The sequence below is a fragment of the Microcaecilia unicolor genome, chromosome 5, assembly GCF_901765095.1.
Source record: "Microcaecilia unicolor chromosome 5, aMicUni1.1, whole genome shotgun sequence".
Lineage (NCBI taxonomy): Eukaryota > Metazoa > Chordata > Amphibia > Gymnophiona > Siphonopidae > Microcaecilia > Microcaecilia unicolor.
In genome coordinates, this window is record NC_044035.1 from 295,868,282 (window position 1) to 295,893,440 (window position 25,159).

A 25,159-nucleotide genomic window follows, 5' to 3' on the forward strand; every position below is an offset into this window, starting at 1 on the left:
TATTATGTCTGCTAGACCTACACTGCTGTTACCTGCAGCCAGAGTTCACAGATCTATGAAAACCTTGACCACTTCCTACCAGTGTACAGCTATCTTCAATGTATCTTTATTTCATTGGTTCTGTTGTCATTGAAGACCAATTAGCATGAACTGATTAGCCTTTTCAAATATGAAGTCCCTTCCTCTTGTATCACCTTTTTTTTTTTCTCTCCTGCCTCAATGTTTTGGTAAAATGCTTTGTGGGCAAGTAATTGCTTTAAAAGGGATTTTATGGGGTATGCCAGCAAAACTACTGATTTTTTTGCTTTTAGAAAAATAAGCATTTCCTTTTTGATCTATGAGACCAAGCCAGAATGCTTGGGTGGTTGCTATATTCTTGATATACCACATTTCTGTGATGCAACCAAAGTGATTTACATATTAACTGTAGGTCACCCAGTTGAGCTGAACTGACAAGAGAAGGTATTCAAAGGACAGCAGCAGAAATTTTGAGTTCAGGTCCCTTGCTCTTCCCCTTCCCCTTCCCTCTCCCTCTCTTTTCTTCTTAACTTCTTATAGTTGAGGAATTTTTGTTTGCCTAACCAACAAAAAAGAAAAGAATATATGGCTTTTGAAGCAGAGTTTACAGGCTGCTGGTGTTAGCATCAACACAAAGCTCCCGATCTTACCACCTTGTGACTGCCTTCATGCCAGATTGGTGCATCTCTCATTAAGGGATAAGTAATTGCCTTTTGCAATGAGCAGTGTTTAAGCAGCTGTATCAAATAGCCTGGCCTGAGCTGCTTTCCAGGTGCAACTGCAAGGCCCCAAAGTGCCAGACTTCTTTTTGCAGCATTTAGTCATTGCATCGGTGATGATTCTTTATGGTGGTGGTTGCAGCAATTTCTATAGGCTTTGTGATACTTGCACGGCACTTCCTGGTCCCACCTCAGTTTTTCCAGTTCTTTAAAAAAAAAAAAAAAAAAAAAACTGAAGATGAGTGGCTCTAAACACCATTCTCCTGTTTTCTTAGCTAAGAAGAGCTGAGCTGATTCCCAGAAAATGGTGGGAGAAGCAGCCATTTTACCTTGTATAAGATCATGGCTTATAATGGTTGTTGCTAGGTCCTACTACTATTTCTCAGACTTCACATGATCCTTCTCATCAGGTTCAGCCTTCGCAGAAGGAGAATTGGGATGCAGAAGCTGTAGTCTTGTTGTACTTGTATGTAGAAGGATTTTCCCCAGAATTTATTCTGCTTGTGCATTTGACTTTCCTTAAGTCTCGCTCTGAGTTTTTTTCCAAAGCAGAAGAATCTGTTCAAGCAAAAAGGCTGCAGTTATCAATTTTAGGAGACCCAGAGGTTCAGGCAGTGATATCAGTGGACAGAAATTCAAACTGTTGGCGCATAACGCAAAGACATCTCTTTGTACGATTCAGGTGCACACAGACATTTTAGAAGTAGGTGCCAAGTGGGTTGAATGACTAGAGGGCAGATCTGGGTGGGGGGTGAGAGTGAATTTGGGTAGATGTTGCCCTATTGTATTTTACCCCCATCCCCTCTGTTCACTGTCATGTAAACTAATGCTTACAAAAACTACAAGCTAGAGGAATCTAGAGGATAGAGCAAGGTGGCTGGATGCCTCATAGCATTTAGGTGTTCTCTAGAAGATGGGGAATATGCAAAAGGTGATTCTCACCAGCTGAAGGCCACAACTTCTTTCATATCTTCTACTTTATGCAACGGTTTTTACAATGTACAAAGTAGCATTAAAATGGATCCCTGCAAGCTGAGTAGATCTTATTTTATTTTTGTTACATTTGTACCCCGCACTTTCCCACTTTCGGCAGGCTCAATGTGGCTTACATATTTGTACCTGGGGCAATGGAGGGTTAAGTGACTTGCCCAGAGTCACAAGGAGCTGCCTGTGCCTGAAGTGGGAATCAAACTCAGTTCCCCAGGACCAAAGTCCACCACCCTAACCACTAGGCCACTCCTCCTTAAAGCTTTGGCCACTACTTTTGTCAGATTAGACGTAAATGTAGTCAGTAAAATATGTACATCTGGGACTTCTGGACTTAGCGTAAGTGTCCAGACAGAATAATAGATTGGACAAGAATAACTTTTGTCTCCAGTTTCAAAAGTACCATTAATATGCAAAGTGCACTGGGAGTCACATTCTACAGGGGTGGTATTATCCCAGGTAATAATCATTGGTACTGGGGATTGAATAATAAATGAACAATTTTTCTAAATAATGAACCTAATACTTTGCGTTAGTAACAAATACATTATAAGTTTCTGCAAAAGTAAATGGTGGCATGTCAAATACCATAAGTGGTGATCTCAATGTGTCGTATGTAAAATTGTACAAGGATGGATTACACTTGAAAAGTTCCTGGGAAATAAGTGGATATGTTAGAACTTCCCTTATTGTATATCTGTGATTAAGAATTGGATAACAGTGAAATTCCTCAGCTGTTTTAGGACAAACTAACAAAACAGTGTGATATTTTGAATGTGCCACAATCTGTGCATGCCACAAATTACTATATCTAGAAGGAGGAAATGCCACATCCCTTAAGTAAGAATTCAAAAGATCTTGCCTTGGATTAAATCCTTGTAAATAGAGTAATAAGTAGCAAACATGTGTCTGAGTACATTAAGAAACTAGAGCAGTGATGTATATATGGATTAAACTTTTATCAGCATAAACGTGTGCTTAGGTGGATAAAACCACTAAAGGATGTAGAGTGTAATTGGAGAAATGAAAGATGTGTAATTCCATAAGGTGCTTTGGGTAGAAAAACTGACGGTCAAAGCCAGAAGGATGATTGGCTGCATAAGCAGAAGGATGACCAGTAGGGAAAAAAGAGGTGATTGTGCCTTTGTGTAAGTCTCTGGTGAAGCCCCATTTAGAGTACTGTATGCAGTTCTGGAGACCGCACCTATAGAAGGATATAAACAGGTTGGAGTCTGTCCAGAGGACGGCTATGAAATTGGTAATCAGTCTCTATCATAAAACATATAGGGAAAGGCTTAGGGACCTTAACATGTATACACTGGGAGAGAGGGGATATGATAGAGATGTTTAAACACCTCAGTGGCATTAATGTACAGGAGGTGAGCCTTTTTCAAATGAAGAAAAATTCTGAATTGAGGGGGCATACGATAAAGTTTAAGAGGAAAAAGGCTTAGGAGGAATCTAAGAAAAATACTCTTCCACAGAAAGGGTGGTGGATCCATGGAATGGCCTCCCAGTAGAGATGGGGACTGTCGGAGTTTAAGAAGGTGTGGGACATCCCTTAGGAAAGAAAGAGTTAGTGGTTACTGAGGATGGGCAGACTGGATAGGCCCTTATTTACTGTCATGTTTCTATGTTTCCTTGCAACTATTGTGGGATCTGTCCAAGACAGTTGTATCCGACAGTCCTCCAGTAGGAACTATGGGAAATAATACATCCTGAAAATCTGTCTCCATCCTTATAAATCTTGAGTCTCAATGAAGTGTTCCTATTGTCAATGGGTAAAATGTATAGATGTTTGCTGCAATAATGTGGGCTGGTGAACATTGGTGATGATTTTGTGTGTACTCCATGTAGCCATGGTGTGTGTTCTCTTGCAGGCCAACTAAATTTCCAATGTATCATAATACACTGTTTCTCGTAATTACATGCAGATCTTTCTGCTCCACTATGACTGCTGATATCTTTTACCTCTATTGTTGAAATAGTCCAGTAACAAAATATTCCTGTTTCCACTGGCTGCTGGAATCTTTTTACTCTGGGATTTCCAAATGTTGGATTCCCATTTGAACAATATCTACAAACTTGCTTACTGGTTTGAAATACCTTGATAACTAGTTCCTCACACCTCTTTGAAGGTTTTAATATAAGACAGGTCAAAATAGTCTAGTGTCACGACCATCCTGTAGATAAAATACTCTTAGCCTAGTACTGTAATTCTTGAAGTCAATGTTTCCTAACCTTGTCCTGCAGGTAGATGTACTACAATGAATAAGCAGAAGTCTGATTTGCTTCCACTGGATTTCCAATGTATGCAAATTCATGGCCTTGGGTTAATCACTTCATGGAGTGGAGGAATGGCCTAGTGGTTAGCGTGGTGGACTTTGGTCCTGGGGAACTGGGTTTGATTCCCACTTCAGGCACAGGCAGCTCCTTGTGACCCTGGGCAAGTCACTTAACCCTCCATTGCCCCAGGTACAAATAAGTACCTGTATATAATATGTAAGCCGCATTGAACCTGCTATGAGTGGGAAAGCGCGGGGTACAAATGTAACAAAAAAAATAAAATAAAAATAAAGGTGGTTAATAAAATCTCAATAAATACATACATACTGTGCATATTCATTGTAGGTATCCTGAACCTTGATCAATTAAAATGTGCCTCAAGCAGAGTTGGGAAGTGCCGCTTTAAGCGTTTTCACAAGTACAGAGCTCATTGTTAATTGTTTCTGGAAGGCTGTAATATGAGAAAATGGATTGGTGGCATGTTGCCTACCCATTACTTTACCCACCTGTACTGCTTTAGCACCTGCATAGTACCCTTCACGGAAGCTGGCCATTTTTAGGGATCTTTTTACTAATGTTCTTTGATTTAGATGTATTTTTACTACGAAAGCTCATCTTGGACTTCCCTATGAAATAAAATTCCCCCTCTAAAGTACAGTTAAAAAAAAAAAATCGCCTTAATCCTCCTGTGCCATTTGCCATCGGATACCTTCTTAAAGTGTGCCTGGCAGCGTGTTACTCCTAACTCTAGTTGCTGTGCCTTTTAATCAACAGTTTCATCTGCTGTGGATTGAGATTTTAAGACAAACCAGCTACAGAAGTATTGTGTACCTTGCTGTTGGCAGATGGAATAATATCCAAGTACACGCTGTCAGATTTTTAATGGTCGAATCTCAGTTGAACAAAGCATCTCCTATTCTAAGCATTCCTGCATGGAGCCACTTTCTGATGATTTATCCTTAAAAAAAAAAAAAAAAAATTAGGTTTAAAAATTCTGGTAGTCTATTTTCTCTCTCTTCCCCCCCACCCCCCCCCCCCCAAAAAAAAATAAGGATATTCTTGAACATTCTTGTAACTTTGTCCTGGTGGTATTTTTAGCGAACTCTTCAGTTTTTCAAGTTTTGTCTTTTACACCAGGCATATTTAAGTATGCCAGATGGCATGTGTTTTGACCATTCTTGCAAAACAGCTGTGTTTTGAGGTGCATGTGAGCATTGGGGTAACTTGGTGCCCATGTTTACTCTTGGTTTAGAGCCTTGAGGTATATGGGGTGGGAAGTGGCAGCAGGAAGAAGCAATCGAGGGACACAACTTGCTGCCCCTAGAATTTTGTCACACTAGTTGCATGTCTATTAGGTATATATATAGAACTCTAGGTCTTGGTCCTGGGCATGTTAATAAGTAATGTTAATGTCCTATTAAATGTAGTTCTTCCTTGTATGCCTCTGAGTAGGAGTTCTGCACCTACAGCCCAGCCAGTGGAGGATGCTGTATCACTATCACATTTTTAATAGTGAGGAATAGGCTAGCTTTGCTGGACTTCAGGGAAACCTGCCTGTCCCTTGCCCTTGAAAACACAATATTGAAGCAGCATACCCCCATTGGCAGCAATATAGTTGAAGGACTCCTGCCCAGCTTAGAGGGAACAGTGGTGGAGAGTCTTGAAATCTGTTCTCAGCATTGTTGTCTATCAAACATATAAACGGCAAGTGACCGACTCGCCTGCAAATGCGCAGTAGAGACTTCCCTCTGTTCCACCCTCGCATCAAGACGTGATGACGACAGAGGGCGGAACAGAGAGGGAAACTGAGTCGGAGTCACTGTCGGACACTGCCGCCTGGAAACGAACATCGCGTACACCAACCTCCACCCTCCTCCCCCCCCATCCCCGCCGCTGCTCCCGCCCTCCTCCACATCGGGCCCCCTGCACTGACCTGACAGCGCCTCTCACCTCCGTGTGGAAGCGCTGCAGGCAGCAGCAGAGCGATCTGCTGCTGCCTGCAGCGCTTTCACACGGAGGTGAGAGGCGCTGTCAGGTCAGTGCAGGGGGCCTGGCACGGAGGGGGGAGGGAGCGGCAGCAAGGAGGGTAGCTGGAAATCTCGCCCGTTTTTACGGGCTTAACGGCTAGTATCATATAACATGTATTGTGGTGGTTCTAGTTCCATTCTGTACTTCTGCTGTTTTGTCTCTTATTTGGATTTAACTTGTGCCTTTTCCCTAGTAGCTCAAGGTGAATTATACAGGGGTGTGCTCAGTCAATCTTTGTTTGCTAACTTTCATGTACTTAAGTTTCCACTGATAAGTTTGTACTATTTGGAGGCATGTTGCATAACAAAGAGCAGTTTTATGCAGACACATGTAAAGGGGGAGGGAAGGCTTCTGGTAGATAACATTATATTTTAAACCTTGGCTGCCCAGGCAACCAATTAATGGATTTAATGACGTAGACATAAGACAAATACCATGTTTAGAAGCTTAAACATTGTGCCAAAGCACTATTGGATTTATTGGCATTCGATATGTGATCTTGAGACACCCAACTGGCAAGGTTTTAAGGATGTCTACCTTGGATATGCACAATGTTTGCATACAACTCCTAATGATCTGCTTGTGATTTAACAACTTTGAATAATTATCTATCAGTGTGATCACCTTGTTTATAGTTGCCATTTCCCAATCATTTAATAGGTTTAAGCACTGGCCCCAGCACAGATTCCTGGAGTGCTCCACTATTAACTTTTTTACACTGGGGAAAACTAACCATTTGAATCTAGTAACTGGTTAAAATGTATAATAGGATGCCCTCTCCTATTCTATGACTGTTTTAAATGTTCTGAAAATCTAGATGCACTGTATCAACCATCATGCCATTATTTATGTGTTACTCTTTCATAAGTCTGATAGATTGGTATGGTGTGACTTCCCTTTGCTAAAATAATGTTGGATCTTTCCCATTCTGCCATGTCTGGAATGCCCAATAATTCTGGTTTAGCTACTGCAATTGTACCTGGCAAAATCATCAGCCTCACTGACCTGTAATATTTCAGATTATTCCCCCTCCCTAAGCCTTTAAAAATGATACATTGACTATATGCCATGCCTTGAGTACACTGACAGATTTTAATAATATATTAGGTTATCAATATCTGGTATAAAATTTGTACTTTTTTTTTCTTTGGAACCCCAGGGACAATACCATTTGGGTCCTGACAATTTCGCTAATATTTACCTTGCCAGTTTGTTCTATAACGGTTGTATAGTAACTTGCTTTAGTTCTTTTTGACTGTTACAGTCAGAATCGCTCTAGTATATCGAATCATCCCAACTTCCTCTTCAGTATATTAATAAAAAATCTAGAATGACTTTTTCTACCTTGAACATCATTTTTGCCTACTGGAGGTTTAGTGCTCTAGTTGACTCCCTCATAAGCTTCTTGATGTATCAGTTTTATTTGTTTTTTGTCGCATGGAAAGCATTTTCTCAAATTTATTGGACTGCCTTGTTTGATTTTATTTTTTTTTTCAATCTTAATAAGCGTTGCCATACTGTGACAGACTGAAGGTCCATCAAGCCCAGTATCCTGTTTCCAACGTGGCCAAGCTAGGTCACAAGTGCCTAGCAAGATCCCAGATGCACTCATGTTCTCATTTGCAGGTTTGTCTTAAGACATGACCTTGAATCTGTAAAAGGTCCCAGTACTTCCCAACCACTTCTGCTTCATCTCCATGATTCATGCATAAGAGGGGTATCCAGAGATCTGAACATTGGTGACTGCAAGCAGAATTATTGGTGGTTGCAGTTGTCCAGATCTTGCCCTGTCAGGGTGTGCTGTGAGGTCTGCAGTTTGTCATTATATAATGGTTCTCGTATCTTATTTGTTGGGGTCTGAGGTGGCAGTTTCCTCAGGAAGGCAGGAGACTTTGGTGGGAAAATCTTTTGTCTAGAAATTAAAATTTTGGCAGGAAAATTAAGGTAGGAAATTCATTGGAACAGTTTGACTGGCGGGGAGAATTTCTGTGGGTCATGTTCTGAAACTCTGGGAGGGAAGGAAAAATGTTTATTCTCTGTGCTAGTTTTTTGCACTAAACTTTTGGAATGAATAGCTGCCGTACTTTCTTAAAAATGAGCCATTCTTGCATGAGTGTCTCTTGCCGTTTCACTGCCTCTTTTGAGTCTTCTCAGCAACCAGTGATCTTTCTCCAAATTTTGTGTCCCGAAATCTAATTATATGACCAGTTGTTTTAGCATGCTGGGGTGCAGCTAAATTTTGTGTTACTGAGTTTGTGGTGTCTCTCATGCTCTTGTAGCCTTTCTTGTACAGTGTGTCCATTTTGTTGCCAATGTACAATTGGCCAAAACTGCATGGTATTTCATAAACCCCAAATGTATGGCGCAGAGGTAACTAGTCTTTCACATGTACGCTGTTTTGATTCTTTTTTTTTTTTTTTTTTTTTATAGCAATTTACCTATGTGATCCATTACTCTTTGGATGTTGAGGAGCACTCTTGAGTTTTTGTTCTGTCGCAGGGTTGTCATGTATTGCATATTGGCTATTGCTGTTTTTCACAAGTTGAGTTGCCCAGAAGTTTTAGGGCTTGAGAGGTGGCTCTTCTACAGTAGCTATTGACTATGAATATGTCCTTTTTGAGGATGTTCTCTTCTTTCTAAAGATTCTTAGTTGCAGATTCTTAGCGCTCTGTTTACTAGTATATGTAGGACACTTTTTTATTGCTCTGTAGTGTTGAGACTCTGCATGTAGAATGCAAAGTAGAATGCTAATGATCCTTCCAACTCTTATATTTCCAAGTTACTCGCTTTAACGTCGTCCTTTAATCTCCAACTATGCTCCACTTCCCCCACTCATCAAAATGGTCACTGTCTTGATCTCATCTTCTCCTCCAACTGTTCACCTTCTAGTTTCCTTGCCTCTGATCATCCCTCCTCTGATCACCATCTTATAACTTTCACACTTAAATCTCCTCCCTCCCAGTCCCGTCCTATCCTATCTAATTTATCTAGGAATCTTCACGATATTGACCCTTCATCTCTATCCTCCCATGTTTCAAACCTCCTCTCTACTGTGGCACCATCCACGTCTGTCAACGAGGCTGTTTCTTCTTACAACAATACTCTATCCTCTGCCTTAGACACTCTTGCACCTTTGATGACCCGCCCTGTAAGGCGTACAAAACCCCAACCTTGGCTGACTTCTAATATCCGCTACCTACGTTCCTGTACCCGCTCCGCCGAACGCCTCTGGCGGAAATCTCGGGCCCTTGCTGATTTCTTACACTTTAAGTTCATGCTGACCTCCTTCCAATCTGCTCTTTTACGTGCCAAACAAGATTATTATATCCAACTGACCAACTCTCTTGGCTCTAATCCTCGACTTCTCTTCACCACATTGAACTCTCTCCTCAAGGTGCCCCCTCCCCCAACTCCCCCTTCATTATCTCCTCAGACCCTTGCTGAATTCTTTCACAACAAGGTTCAAAAGATAAACCTTGCTTTCTCTACCTCACCACCTCTCCCTCCACTAGTCCGTTCCCCTCTCTCTCCTTCCCCTCATTCCCTTCCCTCCTTTCCTGAAGTTACTATTGAGGAAACTACACTTCTCCTTTCTTCCTCAAAATGTACCACCTGTTCCTCTGATCCCATTCCCACCCACCTTCTTAATGCCATCTCTCCTACTCTTATTCCTTTTATCTGTCACATTCTCAACCTCTCACTTTCCACTGCGACTGTCCCTGCTGCCTTTAAACATGCTGTGGTCACACCTCTCCTTAAGAAGCCTTCACTTGACCCTACTTGTCCCTCTAATTACCGACCCATCTCCCTCCTTCCTTTTCTCTCCAAATTACTTGAGCGTGCTGTTCACCGCCGCTGCCTTGATTTTCTCTCCTCACATGCTATTCTTGACCCATTCCAATCTGGTTTTCGCCCTCTCCACTCAACCGAAACTGCGCTTACTAAAGTCTCCAATGACCTATTACTGGCTAAATCCAGAGGTCAATATTCCATCCTCATTCTTCTTGATCTTTCCGCTGCTTTTGACACTGTCGATCACAGCATACTTCTCGATACCCTGTCCTCACTTGGATTCCAGGGCTCTGTCCTTTCCTGGTTCTCTTCCTACCTCTCCCTCCGCACCTTTAGTGTTCACTCTGGTGGATCCTCTTCTACTTCTATCCCTCTGCCTGTCGGCGTACCTCAGGGTTCTGTTCTTGGTCCCCTCCTCTTTTCTATCTACACTTCTTCCCTTGGTTCATTAATCTCATCCCATGGCTTTTCCTACCATCTCTATGCTGATGACTCCCAAATCTACCTTTCTACCCCTGATATCTCACCTTGCATCCAAACCAAAGTTTCAGCGTGCTTGTCTGACATTGCTGCCTGGATGTCTCAACGCCACCTGAAATTAAATATGACCAAAACCGAGCTTCTCATTTTTCCCCCCAAACCCACCTCCCCGCTCCCCCCGTTTTCTATTTCTATTTCTGTTGATGGCTCTCTCATTCTCCCTGTCTCCTCAGCTCGAAACCTTGGGGTCATCTTCGACTCTTCTCTCTCCTTCTCTGCTCATATCCAGCAGATTGCCAAGACCTGTCGTTTCTTTCTTTACAACATTCGTAAAATCTGCCCCTTTCTTTCCGAGCACTCTACCAAAACCCTCAACCACACCCTTGTCACCTCTCGTTTAGACTACTGCAATCTGCTTCTTGCTGGCCTCCCACTTAGTCACCTCTCCCCTCTCCAGTCAGTTCAAAACTCTGCTGCCCGTCTCATCTTCCGCCAGGGTCGCTTTACTCATACTACCCCTCTCCTCAAGACCCTTCACTGGCTCCCTATCCGTTTTCGCATCCTGTTCAAACTTCTTCTACTAACCTATAAATGTATTCACTCTGCTGCTCCCCAGTATCTCTCCACACTCGTCCTTCCCTACACCCCTTCCCGTGCGCTCCGCTCCATGGATAAATCCTTCTTATCTGTTCCCTTCTCCACTACTGCCAACTCCAGACTTCGCGCCTTCTGTCTCGCTGCACCCTACGCCTGGAATAAACTTCCTGAGCCCCTACGTCTTGCCCCATCCTTGGCCACCTTTAAATCTAGACTGAAAGCCCACCTCTTTAACGTTGCTTTTGACGCGTAACCACTTGTAACCACTCGCCTCCACCTACCCTCCTCTCTTCCTTCCCGTTCACATTAATTGATTTGATTTGCTTACTTTATTTATTTTTTGTCTATTAGATTGTAAGCTCTTTGAGCAGGGACTGTCTTTCTTCTATGTTTGTGCAGCGCTGCGTATGCCTTGTAGCGCTATAGAAATGCTAAATAGTAGTAGTAGTAGTAGTAGTATGGGTGAGTTTCCTGCAGTACTGTGTGATCCAAGCTTCCATCTGTCTGCTTTTTGATCATTATATCCAGTGGCTACTATTCAGATAGTTCTGAAAAATGCAGAGGTTTTACTACCATGGAGCCAAATGACAGTGCCTGCAAACATGTTATGGAGGTAAATGAAAAATAGCAGGTTGGGACCCCCTTGTTTCCTCAGCCAAAGACACAGGTCAGCTGCAATGTATGTGTGGCCGTTTTGCTGCTGAGTGCAATGTACTGGATTGGAGGAAGGGAAGGAGAGGCATGATGGAGGGGAGAAGCATGAACAGAGTGTGGAAGTGGAGAGAGTATAGTAAATGGACCAGGGAAGATGGAAAGGGTGGAAGATAATTATGATAAAGCGGTTAACATCCCAAGCCCCTACAAACCACCTGGCAAACTCCTTCCCAGAAGCAACTGCAAGACGCACACACCCCAACTTCTGCACTTATGTGGGTCACAATTATTAAGATAAATATAGATATAGGATGTGGAAATGTATAATCTTTAGATACTATCACATATTAATTTCCACTACTTAAAGAATTAGAGGTATTCAACCATATCACCGTTCTGCATTTAAGAAGGAAAAAAGGCCTCACAGAGCTCCTAGATTATAGTTATCTATCGGAGCTGAAACAGATCTATACTGACCCTCTGTTCATCATTGGCCAAAAACCTTCAAAAATGTGTGGTATTTTAATCTCATTCACCCAATAACCTCAATGTATGGATTATTTAAGATTTCTATCTCATGATGCTCAAACGAGCTACTCAACAAGGTGGTATAGTGAATATGTATGGTTCAAAAGGACACTTATCTTTTGAAACTGCTTGCACTAGGAAATTCAATGATTCCAACTCGCTCCTTCTCTCCCCTCGCCCCAAGCCAACGATGGCCAGCGTTTTGTCTCGCTGTGTCAGGGTCTTGGTGGCGGGACTGCTTCTATGGGTATGAAGAGAGAGACATTTATTAAACACAGTAAGTTTCAATGAAATTGTACACATGTTGCTGCTGAACTCTCTAAGGCAGTAGCAAATTTTGATGTGCCAGTTGGACTCTCAATCTGATTCTCCTTTTGAAGTTGCAAAAAAAGAGGGGGGGGGGGAAGTGATGGGGAGGGAATAACCCATGCATATTTTTCAGGACTGCAAACATAGCCTGCAGCCACCCAGCCTGTCACTCCTTCCTTTTTCTCAGTGCTATCGGAATGGGCCAATTAGTCTACCAGTCCAGGGATCCCAAGACAGGTTAAAATGGCACTGCTCATTAGGAGGCCCTTTTACTAAGCTGCGATAGGCACTGCTGTGCACCTATCATGCAGTAGAACAGCATTACCATGGGATGTGCTGAGGCATCGTAACGTAGTTTGGCCATCAGTGTGTGCAATTCCCATGTTTTAAAAAAATGGTGTGGGAGGCATGTCGGGGGGCAGAGTAGGCATACTCTGCGCTAATCAGGTAGCGCAGGTACATTTACCTCATGATGTCCAAATAGCACAGGAGTAGTGCAGGAGCCCCTACAAAATAGGTGGCGGTAAGGGCTCCTGTGGTAATGGCCACGCGCTAATTGGGAAATTTAGCACATGACCATTACAAAAAAAATATGGAAAGGCAGCCATTTCACTACCACACTAAGGGCCCTGTTTACTAAGCCATGCTATAGGCACGCTAGCATTTTTTTAGCGCATGCTAAAAATTAGCGTGCGCTAATGCTAGAGACACCCATTGGAATGTATGGGTGTGTGTAGCGTTAGTAAACAGGGCCTTAAAAGTGGCCACAGCACACGGGAAAACTCATGCACTGATGATAGTGCTGGTCACTTTTTAGTGTGGCTTGGTTAAAGGACCCCTCGATTTACAAATGTTTAACTTTGTCAACTGCACTTTTCTAGTTTTTTTTTCTAAGTAATCTTTTCATTATAGTCAACCTATTTTGTTTTTTAATTTGAGTGATATACAGCTTTGAAAAGAACTCCAATATATATATATATATATTTTTTTGTTACATTTGTACCCCGCGCTTTCCCACTCATGGCAGGCTCAATGCAGCTTACATGGGGCAATGGAGGGTTAAGTGACTTGCCCAGAGTCAGAAGGACCTGCCTGTGCCTGAAGTGGGAATTGAACTCAGTTCCCCAGGACCAAAGTCCACCACCCTAACCACTAGGCCACTCCTCCACTCCAATATATATATATATATAATTCACTAATACCTAGCAAACCATGTCAAGCCCTCTGTTCCCTAGATGACTGTCCTGCTTGTTTCAGGCTGAGGGTGGTATGTAACTACAATCTCTGTATAGCGAATTCTTTTGAACAATTTTATGCATCTGTTTGATTTTAAACATATCCAAGATTGTATTATTGAAAGGTAGTTAAAGGTAATAAATGTAAACATACATCATTTCTACTTGATTTCCCTCTGGTATTTGCATCAAATATGGCTGCAATTATGATCTGTTATGAAACTAGATCCTTCACTTTGCTCAGGAGATTAATGCCTAATTCAGAAAAGAATTGTCTGCCCCCCCCATATATAATGCAAGCATTGGTACAGAAGACCTTTGTGTGTTTTTAATATATATATATATATATACAAAAAATGCACATGTGTGATTCTCCCTACCAATGTTTTTCATTAACAAACTCAATTGTATAGCTTATACCTTAACTAGCCGTTAAGCCCGTGAAAATGGGCTACTTTTGGAATGGGGGGGGGGGGGGGGTTGGAGCCCCCTCCCCCCACGGAGTCGCCGCCGCCCCGCCACCCGGCCCGAGCAGCACTGTAAACTTACATCAGCACACAGCAGCAGGCACATCAGCAAAGCTGCCGTCAGGGTGGGCTTCCTTCTCTGCCTGTGTCCCGCCCTCGTGTGACTTAACGTCGGCGAGGGCGGGACGAAGGAAGCCCGACTGTAGCTTTGCTGATGTGCCTGGTGCTGCGTGGTGATGTAAGTTCACAGTGCTCAGGCCAGATGGAGGGGGGGGGAGCGGTTCCGACGTCTGCAGCATGCCAGTAGAGACTTCCCTCTCTGTTCCGCCCCCATCACACGTATTGGGGCGGGGGCAGAGAGGGAAGTCTCTACTGCGCATTTGCAAGTGAGTATGGTCACTCACCGTTTATATGTTTGATATGTAGGTTAAATTTTATGAAAACAAATTTCAACTTTGCAGCTAATAAAATGGTTACGTTCACTTTTTTAGTATTTGATTAGTAAATGGATATCGTTTTCTGCTTCCTACTTTTTTTTTTGTCCTTGTTCTGACACATGTATACTAGTTAAAACAAATGGTATTTCAGCTGTAAGAAGCTCAGACATTGGCATTTAAATAATGCTTTGAGCAAAAAAAAATATTTTTAAATAGTGCAGTAGAAAACTTTAAAACTTATTAAAAGATGCCAGTACTTTATTAAATTCTTGTATTTCTTATTTAAAAAAAAAAAAAACTGTACACCAATTGAGAGAGTAATGGTCTTACCATTTAATTCCTGTGCCTTTCATTTCAGGTTATGTACTCTTATGACCTTTAGCATAACACACTCTGTTCTAACAAGGAATACTAGAGTCTGCTTTTCCAGGAAACTGGGTGTGGGGTATTCGAAGTGGGGTCACCAGAATTCAGCTAGGGTTAAGTCTCTCTGGGAGCAGATTTTTTTTTTTTTTTGGGGGGGGGGGGGGGGGGGAGAGGAATTGAACAGTCAGGTAATGCTTGAATGAGATTTGATATGTAAGTTATTCACCTGGAGGGAAACTCATGGGCCAAACCTCATGTAACTTCAAACTTGTGGAAGAAATATGAATGGAACTAAATATCGTGATACGGTACACTACCTTGGATGATTCTTTGAGTTGGGCAGTTTATAGATTTTATAAATGATTACCTTTTTTTTTTTTTTTTAAAGCTTTCAACACAGATGCAGATACCTTAATAATAGCTGGGAAAAATTATTGATGGAAGCTAGTATTAAGATTATAGAAATGAACATATAACCACCCTTTTTTCACACACACGATTACCTTGTTAATTTAATTTGGAATTATCCAATCCACACCAGAGTGTGCATTGTCTCCTGCCAGTTACTGTAGCTGAGACTTGTACTTGCCATGATGGATTTGCTATAATATGCTGGATGTGTGCATTCCATTGATTTGCCGTGTATCACACTTGTACTGTAGTATGCACCCGATGACTACAATGGCCTTATTCAGATGAACGATCAAGCAAGGAGTATGTTACAAGCACCGAAAGAGTGGGTCTGTTTGTAACTGCTGAGAAGGTAAGATGAAGCCAGACCCCTGCAGGTGAATGGGAAGGGGCTATGAAGGGGTGTCCTGTGCTGTGCTAATTTAACTCTGGTAGACCTTGTGCTTTGTCTTTTTGGCTTGTGTTGGGAATCTGCTCTAACGTTTTCCTTGTTCTTCCTTTTTTTGATAGACTAACTTGGTGTAATCAAGGTCATTCTAATAAGTAGCTGCCAACGTAGCAGGGGAAAATGGTGGAGGTTGCATCCTTTTGCAGTGCTGTTTTGTAATCTGATTTTTGTGCGTTTTCATTTTTGCCAATTCACTTCTATAGTTATCTAAACATGAGCATTGTATTAACAAAATTTCTGTTCAATCTGTGCTGTTTTAAGTCTGAATAATGTCTTTTTTTTTTTTTTTCTGAAGCATTAGACAGCGGTGTAGCCCCTGTCTTGAGAAGGGGAACCCAGGTGAACTGGGGAGGAGGGTGATGCATTTCCTCCCCCTTTCCTGTATTAAAAATATTACCTTTTGAGCTGGCGGGGATTCTGAAGCCCTGCCAGCCAAAGAGATTCGTTGCCCAAGTTGCTCCCCTCCTCTTCATGCTGCTGCAGTAAATGACACAAGACTTCGCATGCATGTTTAGTTCACACAAGAACTGAGCATGCGGGAGGAGTCCTGTTGGCAACTGGAAGCATGCTGCTGACTTTCTCTTTATTGTTGCAGCGTGAGGAGGAGGGGAGTGGCTCATGCAGCAAATGTCTTTGGCTGGTAGGTTTTCGCCATCCCCAACAGCCATTTATTGGGTGCCGCAGGCTTGGAGGGGGCCCTGAGCCCAGAGTGGGGGGGGGGGCAGATCCTCAAGCACCCTCCCCCATGGCTATGCCACTGTCATAAGAGAGACAGTGTTTGCTGCTTTGTGCAATAAATTTAGGATTATTTGATTCCCTGTTAAATGTAAAGTTTTGTGGCACGTTAATCTAACATTAAGAAATAGTGAAAAATGTACATAAAATGAAATCTACTGCATCTTAAACTTAGTATGTGATACTTCAGAAATGAAGATTTTTTTTGTCCCAGCAGTTTCCTCCTTTTCCTTCTGGACTTCCAGCACATTTGGAACAGGTTATCTTTGGGCTATGCTGCCATCAATATTTATTCACAGCTACCTGAGAATGTTTCCCTTAATCTCATTCCAGGCTCCCTCAGCCCAGGCATTACAGTGCCAGTGTTCAATTGGGAACCATGCACCAGTGCTCCCTACGGAACTCTGCAGTTGTGGGATCTAAATCTGGCCATGATGTTTTGGCATCGCCAGTTTTATTCTCGGCTGCCCTCTTTCTTTGTTAGACCAGAAAAAATTGGTGTGGCAGTCCAATGTTAACTAGCTGTGAATTGCCTCCAGGGTTCAAAAAAGTGCATTAGAACTGATCTTTACCTGAGCCCATTAGTTCCATTGATAGAGAAATTTGGAAGTTAGTGGAAGACGTTCATTTGGGGATAGGATAGGTAATGGATTGCAGCATTGTATAATATGAATGACTGCCTTAAGGCAGTGGTCTCCAACCTTTTTCATGTAAAGGGCTGCAAAATGGACAGGAGAGCTCTGGGAGCTACCAAAAGATGTTAAGCTTAAACATGCAATTTTAAAAACTAATTCTGATTCTACAAGTGTGCGGAAAGTCTCAGCTGCCGTTTTGAAAAGACAGCGGTGCCTACAGACGGAGGAATAGCGACAGTGCAGCAAAGAATATGCTTCTCCACCCCCCCCCTTTCCCTGCAGAGACCACTAGACCACCAGGGCCCTTTAGGTAGGACCGGGGCAGTGGAGGCGACTGCTGCAGTGGTAGGGGGCAGCGGCCGGGCGAGGGGCCCAGACCACCCTTTTAATGGTAGTCATCTATGTGGCACAGTCTGCAAGTAGGCCATTATATTTTTTTCAAAACACTTGTATAATGTCGCAAGACCACAACATGTGAGTTAAAGTATCCGGCATGAATTGGCACCATCCAGGGGCCACATACATCCACAATAAAAACTTGTATTGTTGCTCTTGTAATGGCACAGATCTCACAAGCACTTTGATATGTTTCATAAGACCAGCACCTGTCAACATGTTCATGAGATGAGTTCCGAATTCCAAACAGAGGTTAATGTACCTGAAAGACACCAAGACATTGATAAAAAGAAAGGCCAGCCTTAGCTTGGCGAGACAAAACAATTCAGTTACTAGGTCAACCATGTCTTCCACTAGAGCTGAGCGGTCCAGTGCATCAATATAGTGCTTTACTTGACAATAAGCTTACCAGTCCTAATGTTGAATCAGGCTGTCTGTTTTTAAATCTGCAAATGCTTTCATAGTACCACTTTCTATGATCAGGTCTTTAATATAACAAAGTCCATGCCCATGCCATTGTTTCAATTAGTTTTGAGGCATCCGGCTCTAGATCTCTCTTGCCCCACAAAGGCAATAATACTGTGCTACGCGGCAATACCTTTTATTTCCCGGCAAAGCCAGTGCCAACCCTGCTGCATAGACTTCAATAATGGGTGCTGTCGAGTGGGGGGAAAAAAAATCAAGTGAGGTGACTTAATGTGCAGATAGGATAAAAGGTGAGCAAGCACCAGTAACTGTTGTTCCACGGAAAGTAGTGTAATATGAGTACCTTTAACCCAGCCCTCAAAGTATCTCATCAAACAGGCTACGTTATAATACCGAAGATCCAGGAGGGACAAGGCCGCCTTGTCCCATAGGTAGTCATTTGATGTAGAATAGCCCGTGGCTGCTTATTCCAAAGAAGTTTCCGTAGCACTGTGCAAAATTTATTCTAATCCTTATTGGTTAGTTACATCAGGAAAAGTCTGCAGTACATATAACCACTTAAGGAACAGTACCACTTAAACAGTGCTCTTTGACTTAAGTGGTAAAGAAGTCCATAGTGTCAAAGCATCTTGGAATTATTCAGTAAAATAGTGCCATTTTCAGTAATAGGCTCTGGCCACAGATGCAGTCAAATAAACTAGCAAATATTTAAACTTGTCTTCCACTTTTTTTAAAGGGAAAGGTCAAGTCCTCATAGCATAGCCCCCAAGAGGCATAGCTTCAGATTTATCTAAATTTAAGCACAAGCCAGATACATAACATAGTAGGTGACGGCAGAAAAAGACCTGTACGGTCCATCCAGCCTGCCCAACAAGATAAACTCATATGTGCTACTTTAAATGTATACATATGTCCATGCTGTTGCATAAAGGGTAAAACAACGACGACTCTTTTGAGTTAGTTAGTTAATAACAGCAGATCATCAGCAAAAACCATACATCGGACCTCCTCAGTCCTAATTTTCAAACCCTGGATCGAGGTAGCCTCCCGTAACGCAACAAGCAAGGGCTCTAAAGAATAAACAAAAGAGGGGCTAGCAGACACGCCGACGCATACCCCTTCCCAAGGAAAAGAATAAAGATATCTGACCATTAACCAAAACTGCCAACAAGGGGATTGGTAGACAAAATACGGATCATATGTAAATAATACTCCCCGAAATCATATTTGTCCATCAATTGAAACAAAAAAAATCCCAATTTACACAAATGCTTTATGAGCATCTAAACTAACTAAAAGGGCAGGAATTGTATGAGTAGTATTATGTCCCATGGTAGCCATAACCTGGTGGACATTCTACACTGCTCGACGCCCTTGCACAAAATCCACCTGGTTAGTGTGAATGACACGGGCAACAGCTTAGCCAATCTAATAGCTAATATTTTAGCAATAAGTTTTAACTCGGTTAATAAGAGAAATAGGTCTGTAGGAATCCAGTAAAGCTTCAGCAGCACTACTATTAAGAATGATTTACATGGGGTAGGAGTACTTCGTTCATGAAAACTCACTCAATATACTCAGCCAAAGGCAAAAAGATATAGTCCTGTAGGATCTTGTAAAATTCTGCACTCATCCATCTGGGCCAGATGCTTTAGAGAAGTGGGCTTGCTTAATAACATCCATAATTTCTATAGCAGCTATTAGGGTATGTAAAGACTGCAGATCTCCCTCAGGGATAAGTGGCAACCGGAATTTAAATATATAGGAATCAATATTTTCCAAAGAAACATTTTGCCTTTGATAGAGTTTTGAAATATTGAGAAAAAAAAAGCACAGTTATCTTCTCCCTGTCAGTGACCAACTGTGTTTGGGATAATAACGCCTCTACAGAAGTGGGGACCTGTCCACGGGTGAACCAGTCGGGCAAGAAGTTTACCTGTGTGGTCACCATGCAGGTCTTTTTCTGCCATCATCTACTATGTTACTATTTTACTAGAAATCCCACAGCTCCAGAACCCTCCCCTCAGAGACTCTGGAGAATTCTCTCAGATGACTCTAGCAATCCCCATTATAATGGGAGATTATACAGATACTAAACCTAACATAAGAGTAGCCATACCGGGTCAGACCAATGGTCCATCTAGCCTAGTATCTTGTTTCCAATAGTGACCAAGCCAGGTCAACAAGTACCTGGCAGAAACCCAAATTGTGGCAACAATTCATTCTACAAATCCCAGGGCAAGCAGTTGTTTTCCCATGTCTGTCTCAATAGTAGACTATGGACATTTTCCTCCAGGAACTTGTACAAACCTTTTTTTTTTTTTTAAACCCAGATATGCTATTTGCTGTTACCACATCCTCCGGCAAAGAGTTCCACAGTTTAACTATTTGTTGAGTGAAAAATTATTTCCTCCTGTTTGTTTTAAAATTATGTCCATGTAACTTCCTTGAGTGTCCCCTAGTATTTATACTTTTGGAATGAGTAAATAAAAATCGATTTACTTTTACTTGCTCTACACCACTCAGGATTTTGGAGACCTCAATCATATCTCCCCTCATCTGTCTGTTTTCCAAGCTGAAGAGCCCTAACCTCTTTAGCCTTTCCTCATTCAAGAGGAGTTCCATCCCCTTTATCAATTTGTTCGCTCTTCTTTGAACCTTTTCTAATTCCTCTATATCTATCAGATACATTGACTCCTGAGGCAGGCAATTTGTTGCCGAAATATGGTCCATGTCTAGCCTAAATGTATTTTGATATCTGTTAAATAAACTTGCTGCATTCAAACTCTGGATTACTCACCCTCCACCTAGCTCTTTTTTTTTTTTTTACCTTTCACCCATCAAATTTCCATCTCCTTGCGCCTCATCTCCCCATTCTTACTCTTTCCTTATCTCTGCCTCACTCTCTTCCCCAGCCTTTTACTCCTTCTGTTTTCTTTTTACCTAGTCCCACTTCTCCCACTTTCATCTTCTACTCATTCCCTTCCCATCCATCTACTTTTCTTTTGTGTCTCACCCCTTCACCAGTCCCAGCTTGTTTCCTATCCACTATTCTCTCCCAGGTTCTTTTTTCTTATCCCCACCCAGTCTCCAACTTCCCACCTCCCTAGCTTTCTTTTCTCAACTTGTCAACCAGGACAAGGTGAGGGGGGGGGGGGGGGTTGGAAGGGGCCAGGGATGGAACGGGGGCAGCTCCGAGTTGATGTAGGGTTTGCCGTGGGAGCAGTGCCCTTGTTTGGCAGCATTGGGGAGGAATATTAATTCACCTGTTTAGCATGCATGCTACTTGCGCCCGGAGCCAGCAAGCTCATTGTTTCACATGCTCGCCGGCTCTGAGCTTTGTACGCCAATAAACATAGGCACTAGTCCAGCACTAAGGACCTCTAGCACCTGTGTTTACTTCTGATCATCAGCACCTCAGTTACTTATAAAGGCATATACAGTATCTCTGTAGATACCTTGAAAACTGTTACAAGTTGCTTGTTGCCTCTGCAACAAAGACTCTCAAGTATTTCACTCTCCATAGCTCCTAATTCTGTCACAGGGAGTGGCAGGGGCTAAACACAGTTCTTATCTTTACTGTCTGCTGTGGGAGCAGACAGGAGGATTACATCTCTGATTAGATTAATTTACAGTTCTGATGAAAGTAACTGTGAGCCCTGATGTATCACTGATTAAGATCTATGTAATGGTGACAGTCCTGCACAGGTGATAAATGATAATGGTGCTCATTTTCAAAGTACATAGACTTACAAAGTTACTTAGTAACCTATGTAACTTTGTAAATCTATGTTCTTTGAAAATGACTCATCTTTTAGCCTTAAGATATTCCTGAATCATAGAATTTGTGGCTGGGGCACCTTGCTGTATAGCCCACCTTCCCCTTCTTTGTGTGATTAGAAGGCATACAGAAGGACCTCCACCCTCAGATATGCAAACAGATCAGAAACTTCATAGGTTCTATAGACTCATCCTAATGCCTGTTAATATTTATTTATTTTTATTTTTGTTACATTTGTACCCCGTACTTTCCCACTCATGGCAGGCTCAATGCGGTTTACATGGGGCAATGGAGGGTTAAGTGACTTGCCCAGAGTCACAAGGACCTGCCTGTGCCTGAAGTGGGAATTGAACTCAGTTCCCCAGGACCAAAGTCCACCACCCTAATTGCTAAGGCTTAGCACGAAGGCTCTCCTAACAGCAGAAGGTCACGGGCTGGGGAGGATCTGGAACTTGACACAGATACAGGAGTGAGTTCCTGTTATATGCTTTGATGCTGGGGCGTAGCCAGACCTCAGCGGGAGGGGGTCCAGAGGCCAAGGTGGGGGATGGGCACATTTTCTCCTTTTCCACTGGTCCAAGTTTTAAGATCATGTAACTAATCAGCAAAGAGTGATGGCATTATATACTGTAATACTGAAGTGGTGAAAAAGTGAGGATTTTAGTATATAGAGCAGGTTGAACCTTTCCCTCGGTGAGAAATTTTCCACTAGGAAAAGTTGTTGGTCAAATCCAGTTTTTTTTTCTCATAATGGAATTTTTATTAGGTGAACACTGTACAGCAAGGTCCTGTCTCCAAAGGGGAAAAACCTACAATATTCTGTTTCTTTATGCTAAATCTTAGTTGTAGTAGGATAGGCATTTCTTAAGAAGAAATGATGTGCCATACTGGGTCACACCAAAAGTCCATTAAGCGTATTGTCTCAAGTACCCTGCAGGTGACCTAGGAATAGATCCAGATGCTCATACCCCAAGATTGCTTTTGCAAGCCTGCATGGTAAACAATGGATTATGAACTCTCTTTCCAGGAACTATTTTTTTCTGTTTAAACTAGCTATACTAATTGCCGTTACCACTTATGACAACAGATCTACAGAATATTAGTGTTTTTATTGCTCAATATACATTTCAGTTTCAAAGGATGTTCCTTTAAGATTATACTAAGAGAAGGGGTAAAGAGTCATTCCCTGTTTACCTGCTCCAGCCTATTCTTTCTATTGTAATTGTACTTTGTGTTTGAAAACATGTCTTTGTACCAAGATGTTTCTAAACTTTGTTCTTGTTTTCCCAAGAGTGTTATAGAATTGGATATCAAGTTTCCAAGCACATAAGTGTTATGCAAAATTGTGTTGGTGTTTTATTGCATTGGAAATTGACTTCATTTTCATAATCAATATTAGCGAGAGAATATAAATGTAATCATTGCAAAAAAATTCTTTTTATGTAAACGTTAAATAAAAGTAAACTTTAATGCTGCTCAGAAGTAAATTTCAGCGAGTAGGCTATTGGGCTTAACTAAGATTTTGAAACTAGGGAGAGATCTTTGACAGGACCACATGGGTGCCATATTTTGACCCCCAAAGACATTTAGCAAAGTAATAGAAATTGGTTTCCCTGTTTGTGGTTAAGAACTTCTGTCCCAAGACAATTACTTTGTTTTCCTGACTAACCGTTTATGCATTTTTGGGCCACAATTTTATGCTGACAGTCCATATGTAGTGTTGTTTGCTCAATGTTATCTTGTTTAAAGTGATTCATCAATACCAAATGCATGGCCATCGTTTTTCATTGTTCAGTGTTTAAATATCTTTTGTCTTGTGTATTGTGCAGCTCCACACAGATTCCATCATTGTTCTGTACAACTTGAGTGGCAAACCCAGTGGAGAAGCTTTGGTTACTTTCCCAGACTTGGGCCTGGCTAAGAGAGCTGTGGCTGAGAAACATGGACAGCTTTTCGGAGGTCAACAAGTTGATCTTTTTCTGGTCTAACTTAATGGGAAAAAAAAACTTAAACTTGAACAGTGTGCCGTGAATTAGTCTTCCCTCAATACCCGAGGTTAAACATGCCTTCCATCAACTACTCAACTTGAAAGCTAAAACATGAATTTGTGGCTGGTGACTGTAAAATTTACTAACCTACGTAAAAGTGGTGTGATGAGTAACACCAGAAGTTTTTAGTTTCATTGTTCCTTACTGATTGCCAAAGTTGTAAGTTTTTTTTTGTTGTCGCTAGGCAGTAAATCCACCACAGTAGCATGGAGGAAAGAAAAATCCCAGTTACAGCTGAAAGAAAAATCCATTTTCAAAATTTTAACAATGAGTTTACAATCTAGAAAGCAATGAACGTCAAATTTTTAAAATGTGTCCAAGAAGCTTGTGAAAGAGAGGACTTCTCCCAACATCGTGTCATGTTCAAGGCAAATGTTTCCCTGGGTCTAATCAAATTTTGCCAACCAATGATACATCCAATTGAAATATCATGGAGTTGTGTTGTATATTGTGAAAGCCATATCTGTTTTGTCTTCCCTATTTACTGCCAAACTGTTAAGGAAGAGCCTCTTTTTAATCACATTAGGACCGGAATGGCGCACAAACCTTGTGTACTAGTAAGTTATATATATTTTTTTAATTTAAACATCTTCGGATATTAAAGATTTTGCTCTAGTTTATGTGCATGCAATTTGTTTACATCTTTACACTTTATTTGTATATCGAGAAACATTTTGTTTAGCATCTAACCATTAGTGCATGTATGCTATTTTTGTGTGTATATATGTTACAAGCTAAAAATTAGTTGTGCTAAATCAGATTTACTATGTTTAAAAAAAAAAAAAGAAAAGACTCTGCTGTAGAGGCATCAAATGAGTTTCTTTAATTGTGCCTTGATTAAATACAATTGAAAGTGCAATACCAGCATAGAGAGAACATTTGTGACATGCATCTCATGTTCCTCTACATTGACCAGTCTTTGCTGTACAATTTTGCATTCTACTTTTGTTTAAAAAGGATTTAAAAAAGAACCCCTTAAATGCTCTATTTTGTTCTGTTTATAAATAAAATAAATGCTTAGGAAAATGTTTTCCTTAATTGCTGTGTAAGCCAGTGCATCAACCCTTGAGACGAAGCGGTTATCTTCAGAAACATTCTCTGTCTGAAAATGAATAGAATGCTTATCCCTCACAAGTCATTGATGCCTTATTTGAGAACTTCTACTTCAGACATTTGAGCTGAATGTCAACCAATCGACCAATATGCTCAAGTGCTCCCTTTCCAGCTTATGGGCAACAAACAAACCAGAAAATACACAAAACTTTGTTTGCCAATGTATTATGGTATCCTTTCAGTCAGACATGGTAATTTTAGAAACATAGAAACATGATGGCAGATAAGGGCCAAAGGCCCATCTAGTCCTCCCATCCTTGGTA

General features: G+C 41.6%; 1 protein-coding gene across 3 annotated transcripts in view; it reads left to right on the plus strand.

The window, feature by feature from the left end:
• The window catches only part of ESRP2 (epithelial splicing regulatory protein 2), a 155,185-nt gene extending 130,617 nt beyond the window's left edge, over positions 1-24,568 (plus strand). For 2 of the 3 annotated variants that reach the window (XM_030204298.1, XM_030204300.1), the window contains exons 16-17: positions 15,566-15,666; positions 23,565-24,568. In XM_030204298.1, coding sequence (XP_030060158.1) covers positions 15,566-15,655 — 90 coding nt within the window. In that variant the 3' untranslated portion in view covers positions 15,656-15,666; positions 23,565-24,568. The remainder of the gene's footprint in view (positions 1-15,565; positions 15,667-23,564) is intronic. The other variant, XM_030204301.1, reaches the window with a different exon arrangement.
• Positions 24,569-25,159: the final 591 nt, after the last annotated feature.